The following is a 12,836-nucleotide window of genomic DNA, read 5'->3' on the forward strand; positions in this document are numbered from 1 at the left end:
CCTGCTGAATCAACGACCGCCCGTTGTAGTTACACAGGAAACGTTGCCACACTAGCAAATCGTCTTTGTGTTCCTTGCTCAGACGAATAAAATGGTGCGGCTCTTTCACACCTGCCGTCGCGACCGACAACCTGCGACAAAATATCCTGCCCATGGGTATGATCCGACATGCAAAATTCAATCTACCCAAAAGAGACTGCAACTCTTTCAAAGTCAGCTTCTTCCTCTTTCTAGCTCTATCAACCTCCTGCTGCAGCAGGGCCAGCTTATCCTCCGGCAACCGACACTCCATTCTCTCGGAGTCAATTAAAATTCCCAAAAAACTCAACACCGTATCAGGACCTTCCGTCTTATCTGCCGCTAATGGAACTCCAAAAAGCTCTGCAACCCAAAACATAGCCGTTAACGTATTACGGCATACCGCGGAATCAGGCGGCCCGATAAACAAAAAATCATCCAAATAATGGATAACCGACTGAACTCCCGCCACGTCCCTAACCACCCACTCCAGAAAAGTACTAAACGTCTCAAACAAGGAACAAGAAATGGCGCAGCCCATTGGCAAACATCTGTCCAAATAGTAACCACCATTCCAAAAACAACCTAACAACGGAACGCTGTCCGGGTGCACCGGAAGCAAACGGAAGGCCGATTCAATATCCGTCTTTGCCAACAGGGCCCCAGGGCCATGCCTTCTCACCCACAGCACCGCTGCATCAAATGATGTATACTCAACAGAGCACAGCTCTTGGGCGATGCCATCATTTACCGACCGACCCTTTGGATACGACAAATGTTGAATCAACCGAAATTTATTCGGCTCTTTCTTAGGCACCACCCCCAACGGGGAAACCACCAAACCCTCAATCGGCGGGTTTAAAAACGGCCCCGACATCCTTCCCAACTCCACTTCTTTCTTCAGTTTAACATCAACAACCTCGGCATGCAACATTGCCGACCGCAAATTCTTAATCGAAAAAGGAACCTCGTGACTCGGGGGAGGAATCCTAAAACCATCCGCAAAACCATCAAAAATAATACCCGCCTTCAACTGATCGGGGTACCTATTTAGAAAGGGGGCCATCTCGTGAAGCCTCACCGGGCTCTCCCCCTTGACCGGCACCCAAAGCTGGCTTTCCTTTTCCCTTCCTGAAACACTTGGAAGCCCCGTGTGAACTTCCATTACAGTGGGAACACACATGCTTAAATTTACAGGTGTTACCGTATTTACACTGCCCGTCGTTAAACTGCCAGCAGGTTCCAGACTTCTCCTTTGCTCCCTGTGCACCCTGACTACTGCTTCCGTGTCCCGACTGCTGGCTGCCACCACCCCCGGACCCATGAAAGGACTGCCCATGTCTGGCTGGGGCCATAACCTTCAGCCAAAGGCCTATATCCTTCTGGTCCCACCTAATTTCCGGCCTTACCGCCTTACGCTGCCTGAACTGCTCATCATACCGCAGCCACGTCTGACCGCCATATGTACGATGCGCCTCCCCAATCGAGTCTAAATAGCAAAACAAACCCGAGCAATTCTCAGGCGCCTTCTCCCCCACTACACTCGCCAATATTGCAAATGCCTGCAACCAGTTCAAAAACGTCTGCGGAATTAACCGCCACCTCCGCTTCTCTTCCTCCTCCTTTTTGCTATCGTCTTTTTTTCCTTTATCCAAGTTAAACTTTTCCAAAGGAAGCAGGGAAAAAATTTCCACATACTCGTCTCTCCAAATCTTCTCCTTCACCTCCTTTTTTAAATGCGCTCCCAACGGCCCTTCAAAGCACACATAAACTTCCCCTTTGGCTCTGTCATCTAATTTGACCGTATCGCCTTTATCCTTCTCCGTCTGAACCGAAACTGATACACCTGACGATGCAACCTCCACTGCCTGACCAGGGCTTAACAAACCACAACTTGCCTGGGGTTCCACCCCTCGACCAGACAACCACGCCTCAACCGGCGATGCGGCAACCCCAGCCGCCGACCCTCCCTCTAATCTACGCAAAATCTGCGACATACCCTGCAATAAGTCCCGCATACCTGGCACCTCAGCCACAATCGGCCCACTCCTCTGCCGTTCCTCACACACCGCCACCCGACCGCTCCTACTTTCCTGCAACCCGGCCCCTGCGGGCGACAAACCAGACATAGAGGCATACTCACAAGGCTGCGCGGGTGCTGTGTCCCCGCCAGCCGGACCTCCGGATCCCTGGCGCTCCGACCTCACGCGACTATCACCGCTGGACTCCAACCTCTCGTCGCCGCGTTGATGCCCCAGGCCCGCGCCCCTGGCCTCCTCGTCACCAGGGGGGACCCGAGCGTGCTGGAACTGCTGCGCCGTTAGCCCTATCTGCCCCAGGCCCGCGCCCCTGGCCTCCTCGTCACCAGGGGGGACCCGAGCGTACTGGAACTGCTGCGCCGTTAGCCCTCTCTGCCCCAGGCCCGCGCCCCTGGCCTCCTCGTCACCAGGGGGGACCCGAGCGTGCTGTAGCTGCTGTATCGATCCACTCCTCCGTCCGCCGACAGTATCCCCCGCCACCTCACCGCCCGATGGGTAACGGGTAAACGCTGCTCTATGTTCCTGAGATCTCCTGGGCGACCGTGACCGATCCCCGCGTTCCAACCCGGGCGAGCCCGCCCGGTCGAGTAACGATCTTTGCTCCCTCGCAGGCAGCTCGACACTGCTGCCTGCAACTCTCCCTCCGCTGCGCCGTTGCATATAGGCGGGACGCAGAAGATCTCCTGACCGTTGACCGTCCGCCGCCTGCGCACTCCTTGTGGACATCCCAGCAGGCACCCTGAGAGGTGATGGACTGTGGGTGCCTGCCGCAGGTAAAGGGGCCGAATTCCTGACTGTTCCTGCCGCTGCTCGTCCCGGCCGTGCTGCTCCTCCTGGACTTGTTGTTCCTCCTGCTGCTCCTCCTGGCTGCGTCGCTCTGCCTGGCTGGGCTACTCTTCCTGTCCGCGCTGCTCTCCCTCTCCTTGCCGCCGCTCGCCCCCTGGGCCCTGTGGATCTGGTGGGGGCAGGTGAAGCGGGGGCAGGGGAAGCGCCGGCCGCCCTGCCCCTGTACGCTGGGACACCGGATGTAGCTGGAGGACCGGCGGCCGCACGCCCGCTGTTATCTGGGGACCTGCCAGGAGCGGAGGAAGCTGCGGCTGCGCTCTGCCTGGATCGCGCAGGCCGCACTTCCGGTCCGGCGCTCCCAGCAGCAGCGGCGGTGTCCTGAGTCCGACGCCCGGCGCGTGCAGGCCGGGTGCTGGGATTCCTGCCGGTGCGGGAGCGGCCGGGGGAGGCAGCGCCGCTGGACTCACCGCCCGCAGGGTCCCTGGAGGGGCTCCGGAGCCTGCGCCTGCCACGCGCCGGGAGATCCGGAGATAGTCTCTCTGGGGGCCTGGTCCTCCTGCCCCGTAAACTCTGCCTGGATCCTCCTGCGGCACCAATGATGGAGGACAGCTGGGCCTCAAGCCAGCCCCCTCTTCTCGATCTGGCCATCTCTCGGAGCTGGGCCAGCATGGACTCCGCCGACGCCATCCTGGACTTCTTCCTTCTTCTGGATTCAGGTAGGGAATGGCGGTTTTCCCGCACTTTCCCTACTAACTCCCCTTCTAAAACCCCTCCCCTTTTTCCCTTCTCCTATCCCCAGCCGTAGCATCATTTAAAAAAAAGCCCGCCGGCTCAAAGCAGTCATGGGGGGCCTCCTCCCAGCTGCGCTTTGTTCCGGCCCCCATCTAGAACATGGGAGGAGTTGATCTCGCTGATCAAGCTCTCCAAAAGGACAGTGCCATGAGAAAAGCCAAGGTGTGGTACAAGAAGCTGGCCGTGCATATTGTACAGATGGCAATGCTCAACCCTTTTGTGCTAACATGATGTGCAGGACAGACAAGTATGTCTTGGGGTCATCCTTGATTCCGAGCTTTCATTCACCCCCCACATCCGATCACTGGCTCGCGCTTCTTATTTGCATCTCAAAAATATTTATAGAATTCGCCCTTTTCTTACTTTCGACTCTGCAAAAACTCTTACTGTCTCACTTATTCATTCTCGTCTGGACTATTGTAACTCTCTCCTAATCGGCCTCCCTCTTACCAAACTCTCCCTGCTCCAATCTGTCCTGAATGCTGCTGCCAGGATCATATTCCTCACCAACCGTTACACCGATGCCTCTACCTTGTGCCAGTCATTACACTGGCTACCCATCCACTCCAGAATCCAGTACAAAACTACTACCCTCATCCACAAAGCACTCCATGGCTCAGCACCACCCTACATCTCCTCTCTGGTCTCAGTCTACCACCCTACCCGTGCCCTCCGCTCTGCTAATGACCTCAGGTTAGCATCCTCAATAATCAGAACCTCCCACTCCCGTCTCCAAGACTTTACACGTGCTACACCGATTCTTTGGAATGCACTACCTAGGTTAATACGATTAATCCCCAATCCCCACAGTTTTAAGCATGCCCTAAAAACGCATTTGTTCAGACTGGCCTACCGCCTCAACGCATTAACCTAACTATCCCTGTGTGGCCTAATTAAAATTAAAAAAAAAAAAAAAACATAATCAGGTTCCTCGCATCATGTTCTCATACACTTTATGCAGTCAATACCCTCTGTGTCTGTACTGCTACATACTTAAGCAGTTAACTGGTTCATGCAGCTTTACATGAACACCCGAGCCCTACACTATGGCTGGTCCAAATAACTAAAGCAATTGTTACCATCCACCTCTCGTGTCTCCCCTTTTCCTCATAGTTTGTAAGCTTGCGAGCAGGGCCCTCATTCCTCCTGGTATCTGTTTTGAACTGTGATTTATGTTATGCTGTAATGTCTATTGTCTGTACAAGTCCCCTCTATAAGTTGTAAAGCGCTGCGGAATATGTTGGCGCTACATAAATACAAATTATTATTATTATTATTATGTACTTTCAGTTGCAGTGATTAAGGTCCTAGTGTTTGGAAATCAGAAAGTGGGCCCCAGAACTTCTGGAACTGAAGGTGCTCAAACTGTGTATAGTGGTAAATTCCTTTCTGACTTACACAACTCACAAATGTCAACCTGATGCACTCTACACAACTAATAATTTTTATAATAAATTTTATTTTTATATAGCGCTAACATATTCCACAGCACTTTACAGTTTGCACCCTTTATCATCACTGTCCCTGATGGGGCTCACAATCTAAATTCCCTATCAGCATGTCTTTCAAATGTGGGAGGAAACCTGAGAACCCAGAGGAAACCTACGCTAACACTGGGATAACATACAAACTCTTTGCAGATGTTGTCCTTGATGGGATTTGAACCTAGGACTCCAGCGCTGCAAGGCTGCAGTGCTAACTACTGAGCCACCGTGCTGCCTCAAAACCTCACGTATACCAACCTGATGCACTCTGCACTACTCACGCATACCAACCTGACGCACTCTACACAACTCTCGTACACCAACCTGATGCACTCTGCATTACTCACATATACCAACCTGGCGTTCACTACACAACTCACATATACCAACCTGGCGTACACTACACAACTCACATATACCAACCTGATGCACTCTACACAACTCACGTACACCAACCTGATGCACTCTACACAACTCACATACACCAACCTGACGCACTCTACACAACTCACGTATACCAACCTGATGCACTCTACACAACTCACATATACCAACCTGATGCACTCTACACAACTCACATATACCAACCTGATGCACTCTACACAACTCACGTACACCAACCTGATGCACTCTACACAACTCACATATACCAACATGATGCACTCTACACAACTCACGTACACCAACCTGATGCACTCTACACAACTCACATACACCAACCTGACGCACTCTACACAACTCACGTATACCAACCTGATGCACTCTACACAACTCACATATACCAACCTGATGCACTCTACACAACTCACATATACCAACCTGATGCACTCTACACAACTCACGTACACCAACCTGATGCACTCTACACAACTCACATATACCAACCTGATGTACTCTACACAACTCACATATACCAACCTGATGCACTCTACACAACTCACATATACCAACCTGATGCACTCTACACAACTCACGTACACCAACCTGATGCACTCTACACAGCTCACATACAACAACCTGACGCACTCTACACAACTCACATATGTCAACCTGATGCACTCTACACAACTCACATATACCAAACTGATGCACTCTACACAACTCACATATACCAAGCTGATGAACTCTACACAACACAACTCACATATACCAACCTGATGCACTCTACACAACTCACATACACCAACCTGACGCACTCTACACAACTCACGTATACCAACCTGATGCACTCTACACAACTCACGTACACCAACCTGATGCACTCTACACAACTCACATACAACAACCTGACGCACTCTACACAACTCACGTATACCAACCTGATGCACTCTACACAACTCACATATACCAACCTGGTGTACACTACACAACTCACATATACCAACCTGATGCACTCTACTCAACTCACATATACCAACCTGATGCACTATAAACAACTCACGTACTCCAACCTGATGCATTCTGCACTACTCACGCATTCCAACCTGACGCACTCTACACAACTCACATATACCAACCTGATGCACTCTACACAACTCACATACACCAACCTGACGTACTCTACACAACTCACATATGTCAACCTGATGCACTCTACACAACTCACGTATACCAACATGATGCACTGTACACAACTCACGTACACCAACCTGATGCACTCTACACAACTCACATATACCAACCTGATGCACTCTACGCAACTCACATATACCAACCTGATGCACTCTGCACTACTCACGCATTCCAACCTGATGCACTCTACACAACTCACGTATACCAACCTGACGTACACTACACAACTCACATATGCCAACCTGATGCACTCTACACAACTTACATATACCAACCTGATGCACTCTACACAACTCACATATACCACCCTGGCGTACACTACACAACTCACATATACCAACCTGATGCACTCTACACAACTCACATATACCAACCTGGTGTACACTACACAACTCACATATACCAACCTGGCGTACACTACGCAACGCACATATACCAACCTGATGCACTCTACACAACTCATGCATACCAACCTGATGCACACTACACAACTCACATATACCAACCTGATGCACTCTACACAACTCACGTACACCAACCTGATGCACTCTACACAACTCACATACACCAACCTGACGTACTCTAAACAACTCACGTATACCAACCTGATGCACTCTACACAACTCACATATACCAACCTGGTGTACTCTACACAACTCACGTATACCAACCTGATGCACACTACACAACTCACATATACCAACCTGATGCACTCTACACAACTCACGTACACCAACCTGATGCACTCTACACAACTCTCATACACCAACTTGACGCACTCTTCACAACTCACATATGTCAACCTGATGCACTCTACACAACTCACATATACCAACCTGACGCACTCTACACAACTCACATATACCAACCTGATGCACTGTGCACAACTCACATATACCAACCTGATGCACTCTACACAACTCACATTTGTCAACCTGATGCACTCTACACAACTCACATATACCAAGCTGATGAACTCTACACAACTCATATAACCAACCTGACGCACTCTACACAACTCACATATACCAACCTGATGCACTTTACACAACTCACATATACCAACCTGATGCACTCTACACAACTCACATACACCAACCTGATGCACTCTACACAACTCACATATACCAAACTGATGCACTCTACACAACTCACATATGTCAACCTGATGCACTCTACACAACTCACATATACCAAGCTGATGAACTCTACACAACTCACATATGCATACCTGATGCACTCTACACAATTCACATATACCAACCTGATGCACTCTGCAGAACTCACGTATACCTACCTGATGCACGCTACACAACTCACATATACCAAGCTGATGAACTCTACACAACTCACGTACACCAACCTGATGCACTCTACACAACTCATGTATACCAACCTGATGAACTCTCCACAACTCACATATACCAACCTGATGCACTCTACACAACTCACGTAAACCAACCTGATGCACTCTACACAACTCACGTAAACCAACCTGATGCACGCTACACAACTCACGTACACCAACCTGACGCACTCTACACAACTCATATATACCAACCTGATACACTCTACACAACTCACATATACCAACCTGATGCACTCTACACAACTCAGATATACCAACCTGATGCACTCTACACAACTTACATATATCAACCTGATGCACTCTGCACAACTCACATATACCAACCTGATGCACTCTACACAACTCACGTACACCAACCTGATGCACTCTACACAACTCACGTACACCAACCTGATGCACTCTACACAACTCACATATACCAACCTGATGCACTCTACACAACTCAGGTACACCAACCTGATGCACTCTACACAAATCACATATACCAAGCTGATGCATGCTATGCAACTCACATACACCAATCTAATGCACGCTACACAACTCACATATACCAACCTGATGCACTCTACACAACTCACGTACACCAACCTGATGCACTCTACACAACTTACATATACCAAGCTGATGCACGCTACGCAACTCACATACACCAACCTAATGCACGCTACACAACTCACATATACCAAGCTGACGCACTCTACACAACTCATGTACACCAACCTGATGCACTCTACACAACTCACATATACCAAGCTGATGCACACTACACAACTCACATATGCAAACCTGATGCACTCTACACAACTTCCACATGCCAGAACAACATAAAATTCACATACCAGGAAACACTAGATCAACTCCAATATAGGGTCACTTGTGGGGGGCTTCTACTGTTTAAGCACATTAGGGGATCTCCAAATGCAACATGACGCCCTCAGACCATTCCATCAAAATCTACATTCCAAAACAGCGCTCCTTTCCCTCTGAGCCCTGCCATGTGCCCAAACAGTAATTGCCCCCCCAACTCCATCCCATATGGGGTATTTGCATACTTCGGAGAAATTGCACAATTTTTAGGGTCCATTTTATCCTGTTACCCTTGTGAAAATAAAAAATTTGGGCTGAAAAAAGTTTTTTTGTGGAAAAAATGTTTTTTTTTATTTTCATGGCTCAACATTATAAATTTCTGTGAAGCACCTAGGGGTTCACGGTGCTCACTACACATCAAGGTAAGTTCTTTGAGGGGTCTAGTTTCCAAAAATTGTGTCACTTGTGCGGGATTTCCACTGTGTAGGCACATCAAGGGCTCTCCAAACATGGCATGGCGTCTGCTCTGCGTTCAAAAAGTCAAACGGCACTCCTTCCTTATCGAGCCCTGCCTGCTCCCAAACAGTAGTTTCCCCCCACATATGGGGTATAGACATGCTCAGGAGAAATTGAACAACAAATTTGGGGGGTTATTTTCTAGTGCTATCCTTGTGAAAATGACAAAAATCGGGGTCTAATTTAAAATTTATGTGAAAAAAAGTGAAATGTTCATTTTCTCCTACCACATTGCTTCAGCTCCTGTGAATCCCCTGAAAGGTTAATAAGCTTCTTGAATGTGGTTTTGAGCACCTTGAGGGGTGCAGTTTTAAGAATTATGTCATTTTGGGGTATTTTCTGTCTAATAGACTCCTCAAAATCATTTCAAATGTGAGGTGGTCCCTAAATAAAATGGTTTTGCAAATTTTGAAGCGAGAAAAAAAAATCGCTGGTCAACTTTTAACCCTTATAATGTCCTAACAAAAAAATGTTGGTTCGAAAATTGTGCTGATGTAAAGTAGACATGTGGGAAATGTTATTTATTAACTATTTTGTGTGACTTATCTCTCTGATTTAAGGGGATAAAAATTAAAGTTTGAAAATTGCAAAATTTTCAAAATTTTCCACTTTTTCACATATAAACACAAGTCATATCTAAGAAATGTTACCACTAACATGAAGAACAATATGTCCCAAGAAACCAGTCTCAGAACCAGTGGGATCCATTGAAGCTGAATTATTACCTCATAAAGAGACAGTAGTTAGAATTGCAAAATTTTGCCTGGTCAGGAAGGTGAAAATAGGCTCAGGGGTGAAAAAATGGAATCTGTCACCAGGCTTTTATTATGTAACATGAGTGCAGCATGACGTAGGGGCTGAGACCCTGATTCCAGCAATGGGTCACTTGCTGGTCTGCATACTGTCTTTTTTATAGAATTCCTATTTTCTCTGCTGCAGATCTCTAAATCCTTCACAGCATCATATATGCTTAAAAGTGTATGGAGTTCGGGTCAGGAGACCCACATCCGGTTGCAGTCGGTACTTGGACAGAGAAACACATATTTGTGAATTGGAACATAAGCACAAGCGTACGGATAAAATTATCAGAACGAAAATACTAATTTATGCAAAAATACCAAACTGATCCAAGTGTGACACATCCGTGGCCAGATACTGGACTTAGCAAACAGATACCAACCAGCGACAACAATGCTACACGAGTGACAAAAGTGACGATCTGTCCCCCAATATGTCTCCTTGCCTCGCACTAGAACACTCGTCTTACCTAAATAATACCCAGAGGAGAGACATCAGTTCCTCCAATTTTATTGTTTAATTATCAGAAGGTTCCAAAGAGAAAACAGCCGAGATAACGACAATACAGAAGAACGTTATATGTGGTGGGAGACACTAAACTTACTGCAGACTTGATCTAGACGTCCATAATGTTCCCTCCATCGCACCAACTAATCTATAATCCTAACTAATTGCTTAGAGTCCAGCTAATCTCAGGGAGGAAAGCAGAGGATCCTGGGAGATCCAATCCTGAGATGTCCTGCACTAATGGAGGGAGGGGTACAGTTCTTCTGAAGCACTGACCTAATTAGCTGCCACTAAACACAAACTATCAGTGCCTTACTAACGCTGGGCTGCAATATGTCCCTTAATGACCAGGCCAATTTTCTCAATTCTGACCACTGTCAATTTATGAGGTTATAACTCTGGAACGCATCAACGGATCCCACTGATTCTGAGATTGTTTTTTGCGACATATTGTACTTCATGTTAGTGGTAACATTTCTTCGATATGACTTACGTTTATTTATGAAAAAACTGAAATTAGGCAAAAATTTTGAAAGTTTTGCAGTTTTCAAACGTTTAATTTTTCTGCCCTTAAATCAGAGAGTCATATCGCGCAAAATAGTTAATAAGTAACATTTCCCACATGTCTACTTTACATCTGCACAATTTTGAAAACATTTTTTTTTCGTTATTAAGTTATAAGGGTTAAAATTTGGCCAGCGATTTCTAATTGTTCCAACAAAATTTACAAAACCATTTTTTTTAGGGACCACCTCACATTTGAAGTGGGTTTGTGGGGTCAATATGAAAGAATTTACCCAAAAGTGACACCATTCTAAAAACACATTCAGGAAGTTTATTAACCCTTCGGGTGCTTCACGAGACCTAAAACAATACGGAAGTAAAAAATTTAACATTTAACTTTCTTCACAAAAAATTTATTTTAGACCCCAAATTTTTTATTTTCACAAGGGTAACAGGAGAAAATGGACCACAAAATGTGTTGTGCAATTTCTCCTGAATACGCTGATACCTGTATGTGGGGAAAAGCCACTGTTTGGGCGCATGGCAGGACTCAGAAGGGAGCACCGTTTGACTTTTTTGAATGAATAATTGGCTGGAATGGATGGCAGGCACCATGTCATGTTTGGAGACCCCCTGATGTACCTAAACAGTGGAAACCCCCAATTCTAACTTCATCCCTAACACAGGCCTAACCCCAACCCTAACCCCAACATACCCCTAACCCTAATCTCAACTCTAACCCCAACACAACACTAAGCCCAACACCACCTTAACCCTAACACCACAACCATAACCCCAACACAACCCTAACTGAACCTTAACCCCAACACAACCCTAACCCTAGCCCCAATCCTAGCTCCTATTCTAACCCTATCCCCAACCCTAACCCTAACTGCAAAGATTGGAGAAAAATACATTTTTTTATTTTATTATTTTTACCTAACTAAGGGGATGATAAAGGGGGGATTGATTTACTATTTTTTTTATTTGATCACTGTGACATTGTCTATCTCAGTGATCAAAATGAACCAATAGGAAAAATCTCCTATTGTTGCCAGATACCGGCCAGCACATCTCGGTGGGAACACTGCACATGCACCAGCCATTTTCTTCCAGGAAGATGACGCGGAGGGCCGGGGGACAGATCAGGAGGATCCGGGGATAGTGGAGGTACTGGGGGGCTCAGGGGACCCCATTTCTCCCTCCTCTGATATGCTAGATTATAACTGAGGAGGGAGAAATGAATGGGAAATCAGACATTTTTTTGCACTTATTCAACACTGAGGGCGCTATACACTTATTTCTCAGTGCCGTCAAAAAGCGGCGCTGAGGAATAAGGACCCTTAACTGTCGCTGTTAAAAGGCGTATCGGCGGTCGTTAAGGAGTTAAGTAAATATTTATTGTTTTTGTTTTTTGAGAGGAGGAGGGGGTTGCATACCATCTGTGTCCATTTCCTATTTTTTTACCATCAGTCATCATCAGTGTACAGCCCGTGTGTCCATTTTTTCCATCAGTCGTCATCAGTGTACAGTCCTTCTCCATTTTTACCATCAGTTGTCATCAATCTATGGTCTGTGTGTCCGTTTTTACCATCAGTTCTCATCAGTGTCTGGTCCATGTGTCAGTTTTTTCCATCAGTCGTC

General features: G+C 47.1%; 1 protein-coding gene across 1 annotated transcript in view; it reads right to left on the bottom strand.

Moving 5' to 3' along the window:
• The window catches only part of ARL13A (ARF like GTPase 13A), a 126,371-nt gene extending 115,460 nt beyond the window's left edge, over window positions 1–10,911 (bottom strand). Inside the window, exon 1 of the mRNA XM_077292343.1 lies at window positions 10,786–10,911. Coding sequence (XP_077148458.1) covers window positions 10,786–10,823 — 38 coding nt within the window. The 5' untranslated portion in view covers window positions 10,824–10,911. The remainder of the gene's footprint in view (window positions 1–10,785) is intronic.
• Window positions 10,912–12,836: the final 1,925 nt, after the last annotated feature.

This window comes from Ranitomeya variabilis, chromosome 2, assembly GCF_051348905.1.
Source record: "Ranitomeya variabilis isolate aRanVar5 chromosome 2, aRanVar5.hap1, whole genome shotgun sequence".
NCBI lineage: Eukaryota > Metazoa > Chordata > Amphibia > Anura > Dendrobatidae > Ranitomeya > Ranitomeya variabilis.